We start from the raw sequence: 26,062 nt of genomic DNA on the forward strand, positions 1-26,062 counted from the left end.
AACCTGTAAGAACAGCAGATTTTCAGAAAAGGAAATCCAAAAATGGCCAATTTAACATTGTTGCTATAGGGTTTCCAACACCCCTTAATAAAAAGGAGTAAAATATTTTTAAAAAATGGCATTTATGGAAATACGAAATAGAAATATGTTTAGCCTTAAGAGTATATAATATTTCTGTAAAATAAATAAAGTGAGCATTTAAAAGCAATTTTTTAAAATAAAAAACCAAAAGGAAATATTTATAGTTTTTAAAATCAGTATTACTTTTGTAAAATGAAAGAACTTAAAATCTTTTTAAAGTAAAAATAGCGAAAAAAAAATTTAAATTAAAGTTTCACGTTATTAAACTAAATATTGAAGAGAAAAACATTTTTGACACGAGAAAGGGAAAATAAAATAATTTAAAAGTCAAAATTGCATTTACACAAGTTGCAACTTTGATAGAGATTCGCGTTCCTTTAAGCCTCGGGCATCTCCCTATGACGGTCGGTTACTATTAAGCTTGTTATTGTAAACTGGCTATTCAAATTACAGTCGGTATGCGCAAAGGGGGCCTGAATCTTCATCCTGAAAAATAAACAAAATTATTGTTACACATCACATAAAAATATCAGTTAAAATGATAATTCAATTCTGAGTCACAAGCATGAGAATATTTGAGAAGGTTATATGGCATACGCAAGTAACCAAAATGAAAGGTACTCGAAACGCATGTCTGTGCACTGTCTGCAAAAGTTCAGACCGGATCTTGGTCGTTTGTGGTAGGCATTGACTTGCAAGTACAAATGTGTTTTGAAAAACGTAAATGTTTGCGCTTTGGTACTTTTAAATTTAAAGTCATTTGTTTTGTAAAAATTACGAAGCCTAGCTCTTCATATGTTTCTCCGACACTCATAATTTTATGAGGAAAAAGTTTGCACTCGTTATGAAATAATTTTGAACATAAGTATCTCCGTCTGATTTCGATTGACATCAGTCAATTGTTTTGTGATTTATGTCTTATAACCAAAAGGAACATTTCCGAAATGAAGTCTAGGTATTGGAGGAAAGAATAATTAGTAAAATGTAGAAAACTGATACTTTTATTTTCAGCTTTTTTGAAATGAACTCATTATGCAGCGTGCCAAAAAAATTAAAAAGACTTCTCTCAAAATTTAATTTTCAACGTTCTATTTTGGAAATGAAAATACCAATTAACAACAGACAGAACTCGTCCTTGACTTTGTAAATTATTCTAGAAATCCTTGACTTCCTATAGCTGGTAAGAAGCTGAAATCTCTTAGTAAATGTGTCATGGAATATGCCAGTAAATTTCAAACGTAAAAATGTGCGCCATTTGTTTTTACATAAAATTTCTCATATAAATAATTCTTGGATTAGACTTTTTTTGAAAAGTATCTTGACCCAAAACGTTTAAACTGTTTTCTTAAAACATTCGTTTGCTATTGAAAATTTTATAAATATAACTAGACTGAGTTTTGAATAAATGAAATTACAACGCATAAGCACATTGTTGGAACATTTTGTATAAGAAAACGTAATCGCATATAAATCAAGTTCTTATATCGCTTAATTACAATGCATCAGATCTTTAGTAAATAAAGAAAGCAATAAAATACACATGGCGGTTTGGCAATACCAAAAACATCATATCCCGCAACAGCTCTTCTTGATTATTTCATACCTTAGGAAACACGAGCAAATATGTCATTTGCGGAAACATTGCAGTTTGGCAAGCGATAAGGTGGTGCGCAGGAGAATTGATTATCGGGGAAAATATTTCTGCAAGGTAGGAGGTGATTTGTATTCATTCTGGATGTGGAAGAGAATGTTATTCTAGGACTTCGAGAAATAAGGAACATAATTTGGATAAGAGTGCACTTTCGACCAAAGTGAATTTGCGGAATTAGGAGTCATGTTTCTTCTTTCTTTAGTCATTTGAAGTTGTGGTTCAGATGTCAACATCAAAGACTTAACGATATCACATTTGATTTTAGTGAAGTGTAGTTCATCCAGTGCTTTCTTCAGCAGTAGTTATGGCTTTCGCCGAACGAAACAAACACAATGCAAGTTTCAAATGTTAAGTCATTCAGTTTGCGAAAGAAAATGGAAATCATGCAGGTTGGTTTTCGTGAATGTTTCGTACACGAGTGGAAGAGGCATGAAATTTTACAATGATTTATGCGCCAAAGAATAAATGTGTATTGCATAAAGAAGTAATGAAATAGCTTACCGTCGGCGAAAGTGTTGGAAACTGCATTGTAGAAAATCCCCATCATCACTAGAATGGATTAATTGTAACAAGAAACAGCGTACGTTTCTTTGCCTTAAAAATAGAAAAATTGTGTGCAAATGGAAGTGAAAACTCTAAAGCAAACTGAGGTTGTGTATTCGATTTACTTCACGGAATAATTCAGTTCTCCGAGAAAAAGAGATAAAATTTTTTCAAAGGCTTCGAAAATATAGAGATAAATCTTTGATGAGCTTTTAAAAATATGTAAAAATTTATTTACTATCACGTGTTGCAAATATGGATGTCATTCCTGTAGTATTGATATAGTAGGAGATAAAGAAACAAAGATATGAAAGAAAAATAACGGTTAACATAAAATCAATAGGCCAACGAGAAATCTCACCTCACCGTACTGATCTCCTGCTTAGCCGACCGTACGAAATTAAAAGCTCATCGATATCTTGAAAAGAAAGACTTTGCTGAAGTGCAGTTTCCCGAAAGTGTTTTCATCCGTGTTCACGAGAAATGATCGGCGGAGAAAAATGTTGTGAAACTGTGGATAAGAAATATTTGGCAAAAGCTTCCTTTTGGCTCAGATAATCAAGAAGGTCTAATACTTTGGGAACATGCTCAGCCTCCATCTAACGGATAACACAAACATGTTGTTGAAAGAGTGTTATACAGATATGACAGTTTATCCAGGCGGATTATTGCCATTAGTTCAGATATTAGACATACATGTCAATAAATCATCGATAGAATATTTTAAACGTTAGTGGAATAGTCGAACAAAAGTGAAGGTGAAAAAAACATATACAAATGGAGACCAAATACGTCATGCCAGTCCATAAATAGTGTGTCAGTAGATAATAAAATTAAACCCGTTTAATTTATGTGGTATATCTGACGGTCTAGATGCAACGAAAGATGATTATTTATGTGTGGATCAGAATAAAAGTAACCGCAAAACTGAAACAGAATTCGATGATCTGCTTGAAGTTATAGCTTGAGACGTATATGAGGAACTTGGATCTGTCTATGCAAGTATGGATCAGAGGTGAAGGTGAAAATGAAACAGAATCCGATAACGAAAATTTTTAAGTACATAAACTATGTTATTTCTCTTAAATAAAAAGCATTTAATTACACGCAGAAATCTAATTTTCGTATGCTCACTTTTTCCATATTTCTAAACATAACATTTTTATAGCTGGCGTACAGCGCGTACCCATAAATTTACATCTTGCATTTTCTTTTAAAAGTGCGCCTTATATGCCTGAATAAACTATAACAAACATAGCTGAAACTTAAGTGATAGAGATATTTACATGCTTGCTGAAGCATTATATTCTGTTTTTTTTCTTCTATTAGTGTATAAATGTTTTCAAACTTTCGATGTTACGTTTTTCAATCTTTGTGTTTAGAAAAGGGATAAAGAATTCAAACTTTTATCTCCGAAAACAAAATTCTAAATCAGATTTCTAATGAAGAAGTGAAATTCTCTATAGCTTTACTTTCCGGACTAATTAAAATAAAGAAAAAGAAGAGAGGAATAAAGTAACTGATTTGGGTAAGCAGAATATTTAGCCATTCAGTATCTATTGATGGGAATGTATATAACTCTAATGAATAGTACAGAAATAAGATAAAGTTACGTTTCTATTTGTAGGCCTTACATTTCAAAATGGTTTTAATACAGCTTAAAGCGCATAGCCAAAGATTATGCTCTCAACCGCTTTTTCAGTAATAACGTCAGAGAATAATTCTTACAGTTACAATGTTTTCAAATAATCCATTCCTTCAAAAGTAATCTATTGTACTAAGATAATGTGTTTTCGAGGGCAGAAAATGAAACAGAACGGCGAGATCCATCAGAGTATGATCCTGTAATGCTTTAACAAATCTTTCGCAGTCTTAAGTAATAGAGAAATGTGGTAGAGATTCATCTTACACTATATTCTCTTATTCATATTATTTGTATTATGTGACTATGTGTCTCTATTCGATGTGTGGGAAAAAAACGTCTCCAACAGGTTTATATATACGATACCATTCAGATAAACGCAAAGGAAACCAACATTTCCATCTAATAATATTCATTTTATTTTAATTATACAATTTTTAGTTAGATAACCGATTTGTGAGCAAGAATTTGCATCGTAACAGTGAATCATATTGCTGCCAAATTCCAAATATAAAAAACTAAAGCTCACGAATCACAAACCGAGAGTTTCTGTGAGATTTGTGAGGTGCGAAGGAATCTCTATTTTGAAAGAAATAGAAATTGATATAAATTCGCTTTATAACATATTCTTCAGTTTATTTATCTAATTATATTATGATTCTGATGTAATGTATACACACATTTTAAAAGTTATTTCTTTCGCTCATTTCAATTTGTAATCTTGAATTTTTACACTGAAAAAATCCTGAGTAGAGACGGAAACTGTGGTATGTCAAACTGAATTTAAACAAGGTGAAAGCAAATGAAAAGCTAATGTACATACTACAATAGCTTTTAATTTGTTTAGAATTACAATCTTAGTAATGCAAATCATGCTGATTAACACATAATTAAAAGTGGATAAACATTCCTTTTTGAACGTTTCTTTGAACCTTGATATAAAGTTCTATGAATATCTGCAGTTGGATAAGACAGCTCAGGGTCAAACAAATTTTAAAATGAAATTTGTATAAATTAATTTCATGAGTTCAATTATGAAAGATATGCCGTGCAATATTTATTTGCACAATTTAAAGCCAGTAGCACAACATAAATTTTTTGTTGAAAAATATTCTCATGTGTAAAGTTATGTGTTAAGAAAGTCAATAAACTGTGTCTTTCCAGGTAAAACCGGAAGACCTCGCAGCCATGAAAGGCACTGAAAACATAGATCTGAACTACGAAAGAGTGTACTTAGTTGCTGCTAAAATAATACTGGTATCTTTAAGTTAGCATGACTAATTACTAGCTAATAATATATCAGTAGTTACACTTACCGAGCAAAATATTATCAAATGCCGTCCATATACTAAGAATACCATAAAGTTCTTGATAATAAAAATGTTGTTGATAATAAATTTTGGTAAAATGAAGCAGGTATATGATTTATTTGTTCTATTTTTCTTTTCCGGGTCTTGCTTCGTTTGGTCATTAAATCAATCGTTCTACAGTCGGTATCCAGTTCTGGCTCTTTTCGCAGTTCAACCGGTTTCCTTTTCGGGTTTGACAGTTCTTTTCCGGTTCCAGCTTGTCTTTCAGATTTGGAATCTTTTCCGTTTTTTGCTTTTTTTCCAGGTATTGCGTCTTTTCAGACTCCTCTATATTTTCCATTTCTGGCATCTTTTCCGGCTCTTGCTTCTTTTCCAGTTTTTGCATTTTTTCCAGTTCCTTCTTCATTTTCAGGTCTCTCTTTTTTGGTTTTTGCAATTTTTCCCTCAACTTTTGCCTTTCCAGTTCATTTTTGTGTGCTTGTTTTAGCATCTCTTCAATATGTTTCTCCATTTTCAGTTCTTCTTTCTTTTCTAGTTTTTGTATTCCTTCCCGTATTTTCTTCTTTTTCAGTTCTTCTTTCTTTTCTAGTTTTTGAATCCATTCCAGTAATTGCTTCTTTTTCAGTTCTTTCTTCTTTTCTAGTTTCTGTTGCTTTTCCAGTTTTTGTTTGTTTTTCAGTTCTTCCTTCTTTTCCAGTTTTTGTTTCTTTTTCTGCTCTTGTTTCATTTTCAGTTCTTGCTTCTTTTCCAATTTTTGCTTCTTTTTCAGTTCTTGCTTCTGTTCTAATTCTTGTATCTTTTCCTGTTCTTGCTTCTTTTCTAGTTTTTGTATCTTTTCCAGCTTTTGTTTCTTTTTCAGTTCTTGCTTCTTTTCCAGTTTCTCCTTCTTTTCCTGTTCTTCCTTTTTATTCAGTTTTTGATTCTTTTCCAGTTTTTGCATCTTTTCCGGTTCTCGCTTCTTTTCCAGTTCCTTCTCGTTTTCCAGTTCTTTCTCGTTTTCCAGTTTTTTCTCCTTTTCATGATCACAAGGAGGATTTTCCAATCTACAAAAAAATCGGTATATCTTTATTTCAGTAGTAAAATAGTGAAGGTAATGCAATGACGATCACGTTTAACATGTACAACACTTCCATATTTAGATACTATATAACACTTTTGGCTCAGTTTCATAGGGAAAAAACTCCCCGTAGATTATTGCCTGGCAGAATTGTTTTCTACAAAGGCTGAATTTGTTGTTTTCGTTGTTCTGACCTAAAGCCAAGCAGATAAGTTAAAGTATTTTGCGTTATTTGTATGCAATAAGCGGCCTCCATGAATCTCACGTAGAGCGTAATAATTTGCAAAGTTTCAGTGCCTTACTTTTCCTTACTTAATTTTTACATAAGTTGCAATAATAATAACAGAAATAATAAACAGGTGGCTTAAAAACAGAGGGAAACAATGATGAAAATTGCAAAATAGGAGGAAAAAAGGAAACTGAAATGAAAAGGGAAACAACTACAAACAAAGGATGGAAAAAGCATTTTAGAAGATATACACGTAACGTTCTTTCTGAATCAGCAAAACCTGTATTTTAACGAGTCTCTTTGCATCGCTGGCTGCACAGATTTCAAATTTTCTCTCGTTATTCCAAATTCGGATCATATTGCTGGTCTTTTTCGTCGTCCAGCAGAGCCGCACTAGGATTTTTGCCACCATTTGTTTTCAATTGAAACTTTTATTCTCATTCTTCAGTTGCATTCTTAAAGTTTATTTATTTATACAGGAAGAAAGAAAGAAATCAATCAAATCAAAGTAAATTAGGAAAAGATATACCCCTTTTTCTCCTATATGTATTGTTCCCTGTAATTTCTTTTGCCTGTTCCATTAAATTTACAAAATCTTTCAAAATTTATTTCCTAAATCCTTATGCGAATTTAGCCCTTCTGATCATTTTGGCCACACTTTAATGGCTTTTACAATTTGATGTTTGAATATTGACAGCTGCCTATACTGAAATATGTTCTCCATTGTCCTCGAAAAAAGAAAAATTAAAGTTCCAGGAAATTTTGCAATGAAGGACACATATATCTTATTTGAAGGGCAAGAGGAAAAGAAAAAGATATTTTCGGATGGCAATATGTAGCATTTTAAACACCGTGTTTGTAAATGTCATCATATAGTAGCAACACTTGAGTCATACGTAATTATACACATATATAAGAGAGACGACGATGACGAAAAATTAAATGGCCGAAAACACTTTCCTGGCCGGTGCAAACAACACAAAACACAAGAAAGATCGGACACCAGTTATGCTTAGCACAAGAGAAATTAAAAAGTAGGAACAAAATTAGACACTTATGGACCTCAAAAAAGGTGTTCGAAATTACGACCTGCACCCTGTTACAGGTATCCCATCTCTAGCACATCCAACATGAGATGTTCTGGAAAACACCGTGCATCCCCAGGACTTTCCCAGCACCTGCCACAATATGTGCCACAAGTTCCTGTTGGACTTCTAACTGGGGTTCGTGCACTTATGTGTTGAAGTACCCCGAGACGAACTGGTAATGCAAGTTAGGTCTCGTGATCTTGCTGAACAATGCACTGGCTATCCCTACCAAACCCATGTTTAGGAAACGTTCCGAAGGAACGTTCGAATACTTTCTTTGATGGCGATCCCCTGCTTTTCTTCTTATTTCTTGGTCTCCGCTGCGATAAGGAAAATAAACAAATATCTTTACAATGTTCGTACCCTATTTTTCTTGTGTTGTCTCTCGTCACTATGGGACAGGAAAGCGTTTCCGACAATGCATTGCAATAAACGATTATATATATATATATATAAAGAATATATATAAACGATATATATATATATATATATATATATATATATATATAAACAATATATATAAACGATATATATATATATATATATATATAATCTTATAAACATATGTTACCGTGAAAGACCGAAATTGGAGAATATCGACTTTCACCGGAGAATGTCAACATTCACCAAATACGTCGGTGAAAGATCAAATATTGCATTACATTTTTCTACATTCGGACCCTCACCGGTGTATGTCGATAATCACAGATATGCTCTGGTGTAGATTGAAAAGAGCGGAGTATATGTACACACTGTTATTGCAAAAGGAAGTGTTCCACAAATAAATGCAGTTGTAAAAGCAAGGGCCTCTTGTGCAATTGAAAGTGTTATATATTATATACATATATATATATATATATATATATAATCGTATAAACATATGTTACTGTGAAAGACCGAAATTGGAGAATGTCGACTTTCGGTAAATTGAAAACAAAAGAGTATATGTACACCCTGTTATTGCAAAAGGAAGTGTTCCACAAATAAATGCAAGTGCCTCTTGCGCAATTGAAAGCGTTATATATATTATATATATATATATATATATATATATATATATAATCGTATAAAAATATGTTACCTTGAAAGACCGAAATTAAAGAATGTCGACTTTCACTGGAGAATGTTAACATTCACCAAATACGTCGGTGAAAGATCGAATATTGCTTTACATTCTTCTACATTCGGACACTCACCAGTGTATGTCGACAATAACAGATATGCTCTGGTGTAGATTGAAAAGAGAGGAGTATCTGTACACACTGTTATTGCAAAAGGAAGTGTTCCACAAATAAATGCAGTTGTAAAAGCAAGGGCCTCTTGTGCAATTGAAAGTGTCATAACAGTTTAAGTTGTTGCAATAAATAAGATTTGAATCACGTAATTTAGTAAACATAGCTTGAGTAAGCTCCCTGTTCCGAGTCAGGATAGTTCATGTTTCCAAAGCAAGTAAAGAGGAATACAAGTCCTGATAGTGGCGCCCGACGAAGAAGAATAACCATGGCCGAGTTTCAAGAAGAACCTGTGGTGCCTGCAGAAGCGGCTCAGAATCCAGAAATTCCAGCTGCCGCCCTGGAAGGATTTGGGTACATCGTACAGACCATGCGCGCATCGATGAAACCAGAAGCAACATTTAATGGAAACTCACCGGTAACTATGTTTTTGGAAAAACTGGATGACCACTTCATGCTGTATCCAGTCCATGAGTTCCATAAGGTTACTTTAGCTACCAGCGCTTTGAGGGGCCAAGCGCTTAATTGGTTCAAATGTATAGGCAGAAGCCTCTTGGGTCAAGCGGGAAGTCCCACCTATACTTACGAAAATTTTAAGACTGCCTTAGTAAAAGCCTTCCCTGTGGTAAGAGATCGTGCAAGTTTAGAAACGGAACTCTTCAGCATATACCAGCAACGAATCGAAAATCTTTCCACCTTTATTTAAAAAAAAGTTCACGTCTTTAAACTCTTGTATGGAAACCGTCTGGATCCTGAGATAATCCAAGTGATTTTGCCGAGTTTAGTTCCCCAAGTACAAGACTTTATTTAATTAAGGAATCCGACTACACTGGAACAGTTATTTGAGCTAACAATCCAGTTTGAAAGTAGAAGAACGGCGGACATCGAATGAAGACGCCAGTATGAACAACGAAGCCAATTTGGTGCGCCAAGACCACAGCAAAGGCAAGAACACGGCTACGGAAGCAAATCGAATCAGAGGGCAAGGAAACCTGAGTATCCAAAAACAACCGGCGAACGTCGACAGTTCAATAGTAAGCCAGAAAAAAAGTCTGAAGTCCAGCGGAAAAACAAGGAAGGCATGGAAAGGAAGAAAGAAAATTTAAACTAAAACGGATTTCTACTGACGGGAGGGTGCGGAAATCCGAAGGCCAAGAAAAGCCCTCTTTCTTCAAGTTAAATACAGTTATTGTGAAAAATTTGACTCTTCCAAAGATTGAAGTTAGAGTTTTATAAAAGATTTTGCAGCTATTGTTGAACCATTGTTAAAATTAAAAAGGAAAAAGGCAAGATTCTCGTGGACGGCCGAAGCCAATAGTGCTTTCGAAAAATTAAAGCAAGCATTAACGCAAGCCCCTGTTTTGAAATTTCCTGAAAACGATGAGAATTTAGAAATTTCAGTGGATGCTTCGGATTATGCGCTAGGAGCGGTACTTTCGCAAAATCAGCAGCCCGTGGCATTTTTTAGTAGAACTTTAAATCAAACACAAAGAAATTATTCCGCGACTGAGAGAGAGCCACTTGCAGTTCTGTTAGCAGTGTAAAAGTTCCGAGTCTATTTTGGAAAGGATCCAATAACAGTGTATTCTGATCATGCGGCGGGAACTAGATTGTACTCAGGGAAAAACTTATCCCCAAGGTTAATAAGATGGGCACTAAAGTTACAAGAGTATAATCTGGTAATTAAGCATACCCCCGGAAAGGAAAATATCGTAGCACATGCCCTATCCAGAATAAAAATAAATGAAGAAGGTAATACTGTAAAGGTGGCAATGCTCACAGCATGTAAGTTGCATTCCCGAGAAACTGTGATAACCGAACTGGGTAAAGATCCTGAATTTAAAAATATTTATGATTATTTAAAGGATCCTGAAAATTTTAGCCACCAAGATATTGTGGCGATAAGAAATAGGGCGGCCCATTACGAACTAATAGATGGTCTATTATTTTATACAAAAACTACGAATTCCAACAACGAATTTCGACCTGTTATCCCAGCTGGTCTTAGATTAAATATACTGCAGGAGTTACACGACTCCCCTTTAGCTTCTCATGCTGGTATTCGTAAAACCATCCAACGCGTACGCGAAGCAGTTTATTTTCCTGAGCTGCAAAAGTTAACAAGGGCGTATGTCCAGTCCTGCCCAACATGTCAAGCAGTTAATTATATTAATTTCCGCCCGGCCGGGTTTCTAAATAGTATTAAATCCGAATTTCCAAATGAAATAATTGGCATCGATTTATTGGGCCCTTTCCCAAAAAGTCAGTTAAATAAAAGTCGCTGTCTTCTTGTTATGGTTGATCATTTTAGTAAGTGGATCGAAATTGTTCCCTTAAAACGAGCCTCCGCGAAATTAGTTACTGATTCTATTTTAAATAAATATATTTTAAAATACGGGGCGCCCCTAAATGTAATATCGGATAATGATCCTCAATTTGTAAGTAATATATTTGAAGACATGTGCCAAAAACTGGGCATACGTCATTTAAAAATGGTCCCGTATCGGCCGCAATCAAATATTGCGGAACGGGTCAATAGAAATATAATGAAAATTGTCCGTAGTTATGTTAAAAATTTTCATAAAAGCTGGGTTAACTATGTCAATGAATTAGGTTTCGCCCTTAAGACCGCAAAACATGATACGACGGGCAAAACTCCTGCTGAGTTATTTTTAGGCAGAAAGATTATAACGCCGTTAGATAAATTATTTTATGTTCAACAAAGAGCCCCAGAATTTAAAATGGACAATATAGAAAAATAAATTAAAGAAGCAAAAAAGAACACTGAAGTAGCACAGAGAAAACAGAAGCTTTATTATGATATGAAACGACGGGGAGTAACTTATAAAGTAGGAGATGAAGTGTTAAAAATTAAGCATTAACTTTCTTCAGCACCAGAAGATAAAACTGCCAAATTTTATCCACGATTTGAAGGACCATATGTCATAGAAAAAGTAACTCAGGCTTAGTGGTGTTAAAAGCCAGGAATGGTGAAACCTGCACCGTAAACTTAGACCAGATAAAACCATTTTATAATCGTAATAAAATGCCAATATTTCAAGATCTTTTGCAGGATCCGGCACGGCAGGCACAAGCTCCAGAGGTGGAACAACGACAATCCCAAGGGCAAGCCATTAGTAGACAGGAGCAATTGAAAAGAAAGTTCCCCCGTTGGAAAACTGAAGGTAACAAGAAAAAGAAGTCGTTCCACCGACCAGAAAAGAGAGGGCACGACCACCCCCAGAATGAAGAAGGGAGAAGTACGACTAATGCAAAGAAAGCCAGGAGAAATGACAGCAACTATAACACGGCTCCAAAACAGAAGATCTACCCTTCGGATAGGAGTCTACGCAGCAAATGTCGACGAATTGATGAAGGAAGACCAGCTGCAGATGCAAAGACGCAAGAAAAATTTGAACAGCCAGCAACGAGATCCAGGCAACAACGAGAGACAGTTGTCCCGGTTCCGCCAAGACCAGCTGCCATCAAACGGCCGAGACCACAGGCAGATGCTAAAAAAAAGGTCTTCAAGGGTGACCGAACTGGAAGAAAAAGAAAGCTCATGGAGGAAGGAACCGAAGGCCGAACCCGCACAAGAAGGAAGATCAACCAGACCGTAGTCTTCGCTACCTTCCAGGACTGGGCAGAAAAAAGGATGTCTGAATATTACAGAGATAAGTAAAACTTTATGTTACTTTGAAACCATAAGTTAATTTTTCAATCTTACTGCAAGTGGCAGAATTCAAGAATTTTTACCTTATGTGAGGCCTACCTTTATCGCTAAAAAGGCAAGAAAGGAGTTGTTACCTATTTTGGTATTATTTTCAATTAATCGCGAGTAAAACTAAAATTAATGTATAATAGGAATGTGTAAATACTTGAATATTGAAAAAGCATAGATAATCTCTGAGAAAGGTACCTTAAGAAAATTGTAAAAATTATTGTATAAAATTTTACTTAAAAGATTCTGGCAAGAAAGAAGTTTTAATCTGAAAGACTTTTGAAATGTAGAATTTCAATGCAGAAGAATTGGCACTTGCTTGGAAAAGAATAGAAGTTAACAATGTACTAATAATGTATGTTTTAAAATGCGTAAAATTAACGGCATGTTAATATGTCCTTATATACAATATGAACTGTTATCTTAAAAGTTAAGAAATATTGTGATATGTTAAAAGTAAAAATATTAGAGTAATGCCAAAAATTTTAACTTATTCGTGTGACTGTAAAAAGAGCAAATTATTGTGAATATGTGATAAAGGTTGAATGAATGCAGTTAGGCTCTCTGACGCTACACTTCAGAGTTAGCCACTTTTCAGAATAGTACCTCAGGGTTTAGAGATGAATATAAGGTGTGTTCTGAGGTCTTGTTATGTTGAATTTTAACACGTTAGTGTTTTGTTTGCAGGCGGTAGTGTTGAACACTTGTACATAGACACGCTCGTGTTTGGTGTTTTTCTTTACAACACAAGTCAGAGAGCACGGGGAGATAATTAAATAACGTCATGAATGAAATAAGAATTTTAAAGGAGAAATATAAATATTCATGTTACTTGCCATTTGATTGTGTAACATTTCATTAAACTAGTTTTCCTTCCATAAGGAACCAGATTTCAACTAAGAAACTCCTGTTTATAGATGCAGTACAGATGAAAATATTTGTCCATAGAGATGATAATGTAAAAACGACTTTTTAATTTCTAGTTTCTAGTGAGAAATGTTTGTAAAAGATTGGCCTCGCATTAGATTCTAGAGCTAAAAGTTTTCAACAAGGTCATTTTAGACCTCAGTTTCAAACTAATTAACTCTGGCGGGTAGTATGTAAGGATCCTAAGTTTTACTAACGTTTTTGATGTCATTTAAAACGCTTAATTACAGGGCCGTAGTACAATACACAACCCCCCCCAACCCCAGAAGTATAGCGATATACAATAGTGAAGTGATCGAAGATTCTTTTGAAATAATCGTTGTCATCGAATGACATGCATATTCTATTTAAGTAATCGTTGTCATCGGCTTTTAATATTCTTTGCAAATGATCATTGTCATCAAATAATCATTGTAAAGAATCATTCTCATCGGATAATCATTGAAAATAATCCTTGTCGTTACATAAAGGGGCATAGTAGCTGATGTATAAAGAATTGTACTCAAATTCTAATCAAAAGAATCGCATATGTATGCAATTTATCATATGATCATTATTTACAGCCATGATCTTATATGTTTTCGACCTACGGCTCCTAATGACGCCGCGGAAAACTTGCGCAACAGTGACAAAAAGAATATTTAAAAATACAATAAAAGCTTGAAAGCTAGGGAAAAAGTGTGAATTTATTTTCGTTTTATTTAAATGAAGCTTAAAGTTTTTAAAGGAAATTGAATATTGTAAACAGGAATCAGCAGTTTAAATATATGTGGCATTTTGCCTCTTTGTTTTTTTTTTCTTCGTAACATCATATCCTCCGGAACGGGGGGGGGGAGATTTGAGTTTAAAAGGAGGTACCCTCGGATTTCAAAAATTCTTCGTAAAACTTTTCGACTATTGTTGTCTTCCTACGACTATCACTCGAGATGTTATATAAAATTTCGGAAAGCGCTGGAGATCAAATTGCTTTATTTAGAAAAATGATGGCTCTTCTCTCTCTCAAATCGTATTGTTTAAGAGAAATTTTTAAGTTAAAAAAATATGAAATAAATAGTATTGCCAAACTCGAAACTTATTGTTATTATTTACGGTTATATTCTGAGTTGAAGAAAGCACGTGATTCCATATAACGTCACTGTATGTCGAAAAATATTTCGTTAATTTCAGTATTTTAAATGAATAGCTGCTTTTGGCAACTTTTTTGTTTCACCTTTAGATACGTGACACGATATGCTATCCCTACGTTAATTCTTTTATTGAGATTTTGCAAATTTGTTATATTAAAATAAATTTAAATCATAACTACAAATGTATTATCCCAAGTGTCAAAGGTCTTTGTTTCCTGACTTGGCAAGAAAAATTTATTTACGAATAGCTGGTTGCTTGGAAAGAATGAAATATTTTCTTCATAATGAAATGTTTCTATGCATTTTATGCTATTCTAATTTTATTTATAAAAATTTTATTTCTTTTATTGTATAGTTCCATTTCTGAGTAGAAGTTTAAACTTCTGTAGGTATTTTAACATATTTTAGATGCAATGTTACTTTACAACAGTTACATAATTTTTTTTTTTCAATTTACTAAAATGTCTGAACGCAAGAAGACAGCACAAACGTTACAGCGAGCTACAGAAAAAATGAAGTAAAAAGCACTAGGAGACTCAGCAGGCAAGTACAAGAAACTTGTCGCAAGTAAACGAAGGATACAAGACTGTCCGCGTCATCGTCAGATTCGACAGGAAATACCAGAACAGCTCAAGAAGCTGCATAAACAACTCAAGACGCTGCAGATTACGGGACAGTTTCGGTTCGAAGAGGCAGAGCTCATACGAGGAAACAAGCTTCGCATGAACGCATCACGACATACACGTAGTACCCTTCACAATGCAGGAAGTTTACTTTGAGCAACACACTGTATACGTAGAGCTCGTAGACATATATAGTAAAGATTTTGCTTTGTCAACAGCCCCCTAGTAAAATGTATGAAGTTTATATTGACATCTCACAATACCTGAAATAAATTTTTCTATTTACTTCCTCATTTACTATTTTCTTAAATTTCTTATCAGTAATCCTGTCTATATATTATAGATATCAAAATCAGAAAAAATTAATTAATTATCTTTAAATGTATCTAAGTGATGAATACTTCGCCCCTGTTCGTACCGAAACAACACGATGTAATTGTAGATACTTAGAAAGTAAAATGTATTCAGCAGGCTGTACAGCAAGCGACAACTATAAATGGTGATAACACAAGAATGTTATATAATGTTATATACTGGCAGAATTTTAAAAAAAGAACATATACATCAGTGTTTTAAAAATACGAATTTTGCATCAAATTGCAAAACAAATATCTTAAAATCTGCCTTTCCATGCATAAGAGTTCAGGATTCGGAAAATTATATTTTCGTAAACGGTTTAGCAAAAATAACAAAAATTATTGCCTTGAGAAATGGATAATCTTGGTATGAATACGAATTACGCCAAGACTACTCGTCAATGGTTGTTTTGAACACGCCCTTAATGTATATATATAACCCTTAAAAAACGTAAAGTGAGTGAATCTACTATTCGAGTGTGTCTTTATATCTTGAGTATTTAAGAAATAGGAATTGCATTTATCTATCTCGATAAAGCTAACGCTATTGCCCGAATAACAACGTTTATTTAACACTTGATATTACCAACTTCATATATATCTTGAAATAAAACATAAATTTCCTAATCAGATACTACCGATTGCAGAAAAAATACAAAAATAATGGAATTTCTAATAACACTACAAGTAACATACCGAGGAATAAATTGCGCTGCAAAACTGCTGCAATCTACAATATGTAAACCACAAAATTTATCTACCGCTATAGAAATGCAATAGAATGAGAAATGAAACTGTCATGAGATTTATAATGAAAAATTTACCATAAACTATTAGTATATGATATAAGTAAATATATACTTTTAATACTATTCATTTAAATATGTTCAAATGTTCATAATATTCATTACTTACAAACGCTTCTTCATCCATCGAAGCATAGCACAAGCCATTCTCAATTCAGTGCTGGTGCACGTCAATAAAATAAGGATAAATCAAAATTTTTACAAAAAATCAATCGCTTTGACTCGTTTCTCAAAAAACGTATATCTACAAATGCAGTATTAATATATCACATCAATATAATTCGGGATCATAAAATCACCAAACAACGCATTAAACGCAAAAAATCGCATTAAGGCAAAATGAAGAATTTTCACTCTTACAATGACTTTTACAACAATATATAATAGAATCGAATTTCTAAACTAAGTGTTCATTGTTACACCATATTTCATTCTTGGGGAACCTTTCATGCTTGTTCAGTAATTCTAACTGTTAACTGGTATAAAAAGAATTATGATTGCATATATATGCACAGACTTATATATGTATTATATTAACACGTATCTGTAGTAACATACATCATCTTATATTATATGTATTCGCATAATTCTAAATTAATTATACTAGTCAACATAATTTGTATATTGATAGCAGCACAGTTTTAAAATTATTTATTACTATCTGCTTGCTAACGATTATATAATTAAGTACAGTGGTACCTCGAAATACGAGTTTAATATGTTTCGTAACCTTGCTCGTATCTCAAAGCAATTTTCCGCACTGAAAGTAATCGAAATGCCATTAATCCGTTCCAGCTCCCAAAACACGACCTCAGCTGTTTTTTTAAGTGTTTTTGAATAAGAAAAATGTAGTTTCTTATTCAAAAACAAGAAGAAACATTTATTTATAAATAACAAATACATATTCTATAAAAACATAATTAAAAGAAAAAGTGCCTACGGAAGCGCTTAATTTTTGTCACTGGTCTTCGCTCTTTTTGTCATGATCTGCTCATTTTCACCCGCAGATCGTTTAAAAAAACTGTCCAAGGAGGTTTGTTTCTTCCTACCTGTCAAGGTATTGCGGAATCGAGTTAGGCAAGTTTCATTGAACAACTCCGATTTAGGACTAGTTGCAACTTTTTCGCGGTGATTTTTATCCACGAACTCTACAACTTTATCCCACATTCTCAAGATCTGTTTTATATCTCTTGTAGGGATAACCTCCTCCATCTCAGGCTCCTCTTCAAAACTAATTTTTCGTTGAACCACCGTATGCTGCTGCAAATGCAGATCGTGTAACTCCTCGGTTGTCAGCTCCTGAGACTGTTCCTCTACGAGTTCGTTCACATCTCTCTCCTCCACCTCCAGACTCATGGATTTTCCCAGAGAAACAAGTTCCTCTACCACTGACACTTTGGGTTCCAATCCTTCAAATTCTCTTTCAGCTACAGCCTCAGGCCACAGCTTCTTCCATGCAGACGTTGTAACACCCAGCCAGGCCTGAACAATAATTCTTAGGCACATCACGATGTTAAAGTGGTTTTTCCAGAACTCTCGAATGGTAAGGTTTGTGTTCTCTGTCACCTCAAAGCAGCGGCGAAAAATGTGCTTAGTGTACAAATTCTTAAAATTAGAAATCTCCTGCTGATCCATGGGCTGCAGGATAGGAGTGGTGTTGTGTGGTAGGTAGGGAAATTTTATATACTTGAACTCTTCGAGTAAATCATCTTCGAGATTTGATGGGTGAGTAGGGGCATTGTCGAGGCCAACACCAGAACAGACCACCAGAATTATCCACTCCACAAAGAAGTTCATTCTGTCTCACGCCTTCGGATTCGCCCTCCACATATCTTCTTAAAATTTTAACTGGCAGGTTTTCTTTTAAAATATTATATGACTTAAAGCCTCTGGGGTTTTCCGAATGGAATACTAGCGGAGGCTTGATTTTACAGTCGCCACTCGCATTGACGTCAATTGCTAGATTTAATCTATCCTTAATGGGTTTGTGACCTGGCATCTTCTCCTCTGGAGTTATGTAAGTTCTATTCGGCATCCTTTTCCAGAAAAGCCCTGTCTCGTCACAGTTGAGGACTTGCTGGGGGAATGTATCCTTTGGCTACTATCTGTTCGGAAAACATTTTGATGTAAACATCAGCTGCCTTTACATCCGGATTTGCTGCCTCACCATGCCTGACGACGGAGTAAAGGTCGGTCCTTTCCCTAAAGTTGTCAAACCAGCCCCGACTGGCTTTAAACGGGTCTTCCGATTCCACGTTTGTAGAAGTGTGTGGGATCTTCTTTAGAAAGTAACCGTAAATCGCTCGTAAATAACTCGTAATAGTGCCTTCTCACATATGATGCTTTGTGTTAAGGTTCCTCCTTGAAGCTGCTTCTCTCTCACTCACACCATCAGTAGTTTCTCCATGTCTTGACGGAGAGAGGTCGGAGCTTAAAAATTATTGTAACGCCCATAGTTGGCGTTATACTTTATCAACTCCTTTTGTTCAAGCACAGTAAATATCATTGATGTGTTACGCCCGTACATCCTCCCCAAGTCAATTACTCGCACACCTTGCTCATGGTTTTCTATTATTTAACGCTTTAATTCAATAGACATCATCATCTTCTTTGGACCCAGGTTATAAAAATAAATATGATAATGTTTTCTAAATGTACAAAAAGCAAAAAACGCGAACCCAACTTATCAAAATGCTTCCAAAACGAGGGAAACAAGCACTCAGACTGAGGACTAGTCTGAGGTGGGAGAAACTGTTAGACGCTGCACACGACACCTACATGCGCGCGCATGTTGCGGTCGTGTACAGCGGTGTAGTGTGCGATTCCTCGTATCTCAAATCTTGCTCTCGTCTCAAAGCAAAAACATCGCTCGCTCGGTAGCACTGGTATGTTGGAGCACTCGTATATCGAGGTACCTCTGTAAATACAGTTTATAGTTTTTTTAATGTGACCATCATTATAAGCCATGTAGATTTTTCCTTGTGGCTTCATTTGTTTCCTCTTCCAAAATTTCGAACGTCCAACAGTTTTGTCAGTTTCGGGCTTTTGGTATGGAGAGTGAGAAAATGAGATAAGACCAGAATGAATTTCAGTTCTGAACTTTGCAGTTCAGCATAGAGTAAGGAGTATTGACAGATTTATGTTCGTTCTTTACGTGCGGTTTTCATCGTATTTTCTTCATCATTCTCAGCACTTTAAAGTGATATCTACTAGCAGTGTTCCTTTATATTTCGTATATTTTTGGAATTATATTTTTTTACTCGTACTCTTCGAAAAACTCCATAATTGTTTAGTGTTTTTTCGGGACAAATAAATTCTAACAAGCTACCAGCTCTTCCGCATGCTTTACGAACCTTTATGCCAGGAACAATTTTGGGTGTTAGAAGTAGGACAGAATGCTAGTGACAAGAACAATTGAGGAGCATCTGAGGCAGCTTTTGACAGTCTTTGCTGCGTTCCAGGAAGATATAAAAGGAGAGGTTGATTCCTTTACAGAAGAGATATATGCGTCCAACAAAAGAGGGAAAGGTGAAATAATACCAGTTCAAGGAAAGATGGAATCTATCCAAAATTGATACTTAAGCCTGTGAAGAAGAAATAAAGGACAACAGTAGAAGATTTTCGAGGATTTTGAAAGCAGAAATAACATGGTCGAAAGGAGAGTTAGAGAAACTGGAGAACGTGTTTCTGTTGTCAAACAGCAAATCAAAGAAAGAGTTAATGCTGTCAAACTACAAATCAAAGGAAGAGTTTCTGATGTCGAACAACAAATCGATGACAGAGTTTCTGCTGTTGTCGCCAAAGAATCTGACAGCTTGAACACATTCATAATGACAACTGGAGACGATTCTGATACCTTTAAATTGGTACCTATGTTTTCCGACCCATTTCTCATGCTTTCCAGGTGCGATGGAAAAAACATTTGGCATATGTACAAGGCTCAGTTCTGTATAGCTCCAAATGGAAATGGGTAGGATTCCGAAGACAAGTAATTTCGCAGCTTCTCTGAGAATAGAAGAAGACGATATCGGTCCCACTCTTCTAGAAAACCAGAGGCTAGATTTTGATGCTGTACCCGGTACGCGAAAGCTCTACTAAGAAGTGTTTAAAAGGCTATAGAAGGCTGCAGTTAATATCTCGATAGCAGAAGCTCGCCAAAATAATCGAGAAGCTCGCCACTGATATCGAAATGCTCTCCCATCTCTCCTTTTTTGACTGCTCAACAGAAATACGTGAAGTACAATCCATGAAATACTTCCTCGGTGGCATACGGGAACCTGAGGTATAGAAACAACTGCGAATAGTGGATCTCAAGGATTTAAAAAATGCCTAGAGTGTACGCCATGAAAAACGTGGCAGTCCTTTCAGAAACTTGCACACACCAATGCCCAATCGGAACTACTCCAACCCAGAAGCTAGTGGACAAGTGACAGCTCGTCCAGGCAGTCTACCCACTTAAGTAAGTGCCTTGAGGCGGAACAGACGTCAGACGAAAGCGACCTTAGTATGCTAGAACTGCAGTGGTGATGAACACTTACGAAAGAACTGCAGAACACATTAGGACACAGAAGATAATGCTGCTAATCAGCAAGAAGTCACGAAAACAAATCGTGGATGTTGAGCGGAATTTGCCAGAGATTGCCAGATATTGAGAAGTCCCACATAAAATCCTTTCAGATTTCGGTTATGGTTGGTGGCAATAATGGACATGAGGCATACAAATAGAGTTCCCTTAGTATAACAATCGATACATGAGTAATTTACCATCATCCAAAACCTCAAGTCGAGATGATAGAACCAGCATGAACAGAACTTGAAAACACAAATTTCCGGTAAGTCATTATGAAATATGCTAAGAACGTTAAGAGCACGAAATGAGTACTAATAATATGTTCTTTCGTTGAATTATCAAGGCCGTCATTCCGGTGACGGTTGAAACGTAAGTGCCAAAGCTAAAGTCATTGGGGAATGCGAAGTGGTTGCATCACGTTTTCCATTGAACTACGTTAAGGGGTCTCGTACACCTTAAAACCCTCAAAATCTCTGAATATGATCCTGTTGTAAGAATTGGGATAGCATATTTATTTTTAAAGCTATTACTTCCAGTTTTTTACAGCTGACTACATAGCACAGCTGAATTAGTAAACAAATAGTTTATGTTGCCACAAATGTTTTTATAATTTAATCGTCTTTGTGAGGTAATTTTTTATATGTTCACGCAATACTCCCACTTTGCGTGCACAATTTAAAACATTCTGTTATATATTTTAACTTCATAGTTAATATACAGCTTGTATAGCATCTAAAGACTACTGTGAACCAAAAATCTTAAGAATTTCATGTTAAATTCTCATTTTATTTAGAACTAAATTTATACAATGCATTTTAATAAAACATTTTTAATATTTCCATGCGTAAAATTTTTGACTATTAAAATATTCAATATATTTTTGGTTCAGTTAGATGATAATACTCATATAAAGAAGTCCATTAAATTTAAAGTGTGTACCAAGAACCGTTTTTAAAATATCATGCGCGCAGCAGTGAAACTTTATGTTTTGAGATAATCAAGTTTTAATGTAAATAGTTTTTTAAATACTTCTCTTGTTATAAAATATATAAAATGCTTATTTTCTGAGAGATATTGTAATATTATACAATTTCGAATAGTTGGTATAAGCATAATTAATGTAAAATAAGCTGCCATCATCAAAGTATAACATATCAACTAAAAATGATTTGAAACTTCTACGCTATCAATGATACAACTAAAATTTTTCTTACAAATTGGAACTTAGTTATAGGCAAATGTTTCAGGTAAAGTTCTCTGTAATGTATTATTGTATATCAAACATATAAATCATTTAATAGTTCTTCCACAGAGTAACTTTATCATACTCTAAATGATATGGATACAAATATACTTCAGTACTAATATACTTCATATACTTCAGTATTCAACTTTCTAATAATAAAGTGCATAGTATATTTATTTTCAAAATGATATATTTAAAAAGTATAAATCCTAATAAATTGCATAAGCTTTTGTCAATATGAAACACATTCAAATTACCATACTATATAAAATACCATGACAGAATGATAGCCGTGTATTAAAATACGTGTAGCATATTTGAACAAATAATTTATTTTTACATAACCACATCAGTTAAGTACTTTCAAGCATTTAAGCATATGATATGTATCATATTATGCAATATTATTTAAACATAGGTGGGAAAAAACCTTTACGACTTATTTGAAATTGTATGCTAAACTGCTACATTCATCGAAGTATAACATATCGACTAAGAATGATAAAACTAAAACTTCCTTACAAATAAGAATTTACTTATAGCCAAATGTCTTATCTAAAGTTCTCTGTAATATATTACTGTATATCAAACATATAAAACATTTAATAGTTCTTCCACAATGTAACTTTAGCATACTTTAAATGCTATGTATACAACTGCGAAAAACCGTATTTTAAGAAATTTGAGTTTTAATGCCAATACTTCAGTATATAACTTTCTAATAATAAAGTGCATAGTATATTTATTTTCAAAATATATTTAAAAAGTATAAATCCTAATAAATTTCAGAAGCTTTTGTTAGTATGAAACACGTTAAATTTACCTTGCTATATGCATTACCATTACAGAATGATAGCCGTATATTAAAATACATGTGGCATATTTGCACAAAAATTTATTTTTACATAACCACTTTAGTTAAATAAACTCAATCATTTAGGCATATGATATGTATTATATTGTATAATATACATATTATTTAACATGGGTGAAAAAATCTTTTACGACTTACTTCAAATTGTATGCTTAACTGCTAAAATTTTATTTACAAATTAAAACGCTCCACCACAATAAACATCCCCATCATTTTTATGGAGGCCTGCACTTCTGACATTTTTTGCTGCCTTTCAAGGTTACGCTGTTGTTTTGTTTCTGACAAGCCTTTCGTTTCTGCGTTATCTATTCTCTAGTTATCAATTTGTAAAAATCCTTCAATAGAAAACTTACTTCTAAAAAGCTGTAGCTCATTCATTACAGAATGTCTACCAACAGACCTTTCGTTAAAACCAATTACTGCTTCATTTCCAGCAATTTGAACTATCCTACTACCAGCACGACATGTCTTTGGACAAAATTTCCAAATTAAGGAATTAAATGGTTTATTATTATTTTGTGTTTTGCCGCCAAGGCAACGTCTCAATAACGAAGGTTGTGACAAATCTATAAAAACTGGCTTTATTGCCTCCATTACAGCGACTGTCTCAGAATTTATATGCTTATAATCAGCTTTATTTTGCTTAGCTTTATTGTATTTGCACCATGTGGTTTCATTTGTAGGACAAACGTCATGAATCGGCTTTTCATCACTCGATATTTTGTGGTAGTAAATTGCCCAAATGGCTTTTCTCATATCACTAACAGACTCATTATATTCTCTAATCGCATTACCATAATACGAGGTTATTTCATTTATTAACTTATCTGTTAGTCTCCCTTTCCCAGACAGATTTTACCGTCATTTAATTTTACTTTTTTTCTTTCAAGTTTTAATTTGCGTAGTCATATTCCCATTCGTTTTTGAATATGTCCAACACACTCAATTTTTTCTATATTTAATGAACCATATGGTTTGGCGTGAGTTATACCTGCAAATGGTTTTGCATCACCTATGTAAGGATCTTATGTTTTACTAACGTTTATTTTATTTTAAATCTTTACTATCACTTCTTATTTTCTACTTCCGGCCAGAATTAAAAGCGTTAACTTATTTATGCAAAATTTGTGTGGCGAACGCCAAGTACTTAAGATGTGGCTTTTTGCCAAGCGAGAGAGAGGAAGGAGTTAGTCGAAGCAGGCCACTTACCTTAGAAGTTTTACTCTGTTGCTGGTTGCCTTCCAGGCCAGAGTTTTAATCCTCGTGATAATTTTTAAACGTATTGTAGTGTTAACAGTTCTCTATACGGCTTCCTGTTAATATAAGGCCAATCTTCCACGTTTATTATTCCAAAGTTAAGTTAGAGTTTAGTTAAATATTTTTATATTCTTACGTTTAGACCACAAGTAGTGGGTCTTTGTATTCCGAAGTACGGATATTATTGTAAAGAGAGAAAAATAAAGGGTTTTGTATACCTTTCTTGTGTATCCTGTCTACTTCCCACAGTTATTGAACATAGCTTTAGTAAGCTCTCTGTTCCGAGTCAGGTCCTTGCATATTCCCGAAGAAAGTAAGACGGTACATTGAACCTGATAGTGGCGCCCAACGAAGAAGAATAACCATGGCCGAGTTTCAAGAAGTACCTGTGCTGCCTGCAGAAGCGGCTCAGAATCCAGAAATGCCAGCTGCCGCCCTGGAAAGATTTGGTTACATCGTCCAGACCATGCGCGCTTCGATGAAACCAGAAGCAACATTTAATGGAAACTCACCGGTAACCAGTTTTTTGGAAAAATTGGATGACCACTTCATGCTCTACCCCGTGCACGAATTTCAAAATGTTACCTTAGCTACCAGCGCTTTGAGGGGCCAAGCGCTTAATTGGTTCAAATGTATAGGCAGAAGTGTCTTGGGTCAAGCAGGAAGTCCCACCTATACTTACGAGAATTTCAAGACTGCCCTAGGAAAAGCCTTCCCTGTCGTAAGGGATCGTACGAAATTAGAAACGGAACTTTTCAGCATATATCAGCAAAGAATCGAAAATCTCTCAAGCTGTATTTTAAGAAAAATTCACGTCTTCAAAATCTTGTATGGAAACCGTCCGGATCCTGAGATAATTCAAGTGATTTTGCCGAGGTTACTGCCCCAAGTGCAAGACTTTATTGAATTAAGAAATCCGACAACACTGGAAAAGTTATTTGAGCTAGCAATCCAGTTTGAAAGTAGAAGAACGGCGGACATTGAAAGAAGACGCCAATATCAACAGCGAAACCAATTTGGTGCGCCAAGACTACAGCAAACTCAAGCACACGGCTGCGGAAGCAAAGCGAATCAGTGGGCAAGGAAACCCGAGCATTCAAAAACCGCCGGCGAACGTCGACAGTTCAATAGCAATCCAGGAAAAAAGTCTCAAGGCCAGTGGGAAAAGAAGGAAAGCACGGAAATGAAAAATAATTTAAACTAAAACGGATTTCTGCTGCCGGGAGGGTGCGGAAATCCGAAGGCCACGAAAACCCCTCTTCCTTCAAGTTAAATACAGTAATGGTGAAAAATTTGACTCTTCCGAAGATTGAAGTGTTGGTGAATAATATCCCAGCCACCGCACTCCTGGATACAGGCGCGCAGTGTTCCTGTGTGGCAGAAGATTTTTTTAGGAAGTATTTTCGTAAATATCGTATATATAATTATAATGCGACATACGACATAATACGACAGTGTTAGCTGCGCAAGGAGAAAGATGTAAGTGTATAGGTAAATTACCGCTGTATGTCCGTATCAAGGACGAAAAAGTAAAGGTTATGTTTTTCATAGTAAAGAATCTGCAAGCACATATTATCTTAGGAATAGATTTTCTTTCAGAGGCACAAGCAACACTAGATTTTAATGAAGCGTCCCTTAAGCTGACAATGAAACCAGTTCGTGAAGAAAAGGCTGAAACGCCGATGTTAAACCTTGACCACCTGCCTAATGAAGAGCAACGAA

General features: G+C 34.8%; 1 protein-coding gene across 1 annotated transcript; it reads right to left on the bottom strand.

Annotated features, from left to right (window-relative positions):
• Window positions 1–406: 406 nt before the first annotated feature.
• LOC146997494 (uncharacterized) lies at window positions 407–5,954 on the bottom strand. The gene is made up of 2 exons (XM_085814321.1): window positions 5,234–5,954; window positions 407–567 (listed from the first exon to the last, which is right to left on the bottom strand). Exon 1 carries the CDS (start codon window positions 5,952–5,954, stop codon window positions 5,388–5,390), a length of 567 nt encoding a protein of 188 aa, XP_085670447.1. The 3' UTR covers window positions 407–567; window positions 5,234–5,387.
• Window positions 5,955–26,062: the final 20,108 nt, after the last annotated feature.

This window comes from Stegodyphus dumicola, chromosome 4 (assembly GCF_044657685.1).
Source record: "Stegodyphus dumicola isolate Sdum_Otavi_A_Nest chromosome 4, ASM4465768v1".
Taxonomy (NCBI): domain Eukaryota; kingdom Metazoa; phylum Arthropoda; class Arachnida; order Araneae; family Eresidae; genus Stegodyphus; species Stegodyphus dumicola.

Bases quoted from the DNA above. Each gene is read 5' to 3' on its own strand.
- LOC146997494 (XM_085814321.1), bottom strand. From the start codon at position 5,954: ATGAAACAAGAGCAGAAAAAGAAACAAAAACTGGAAAAGAAGGAAGAA.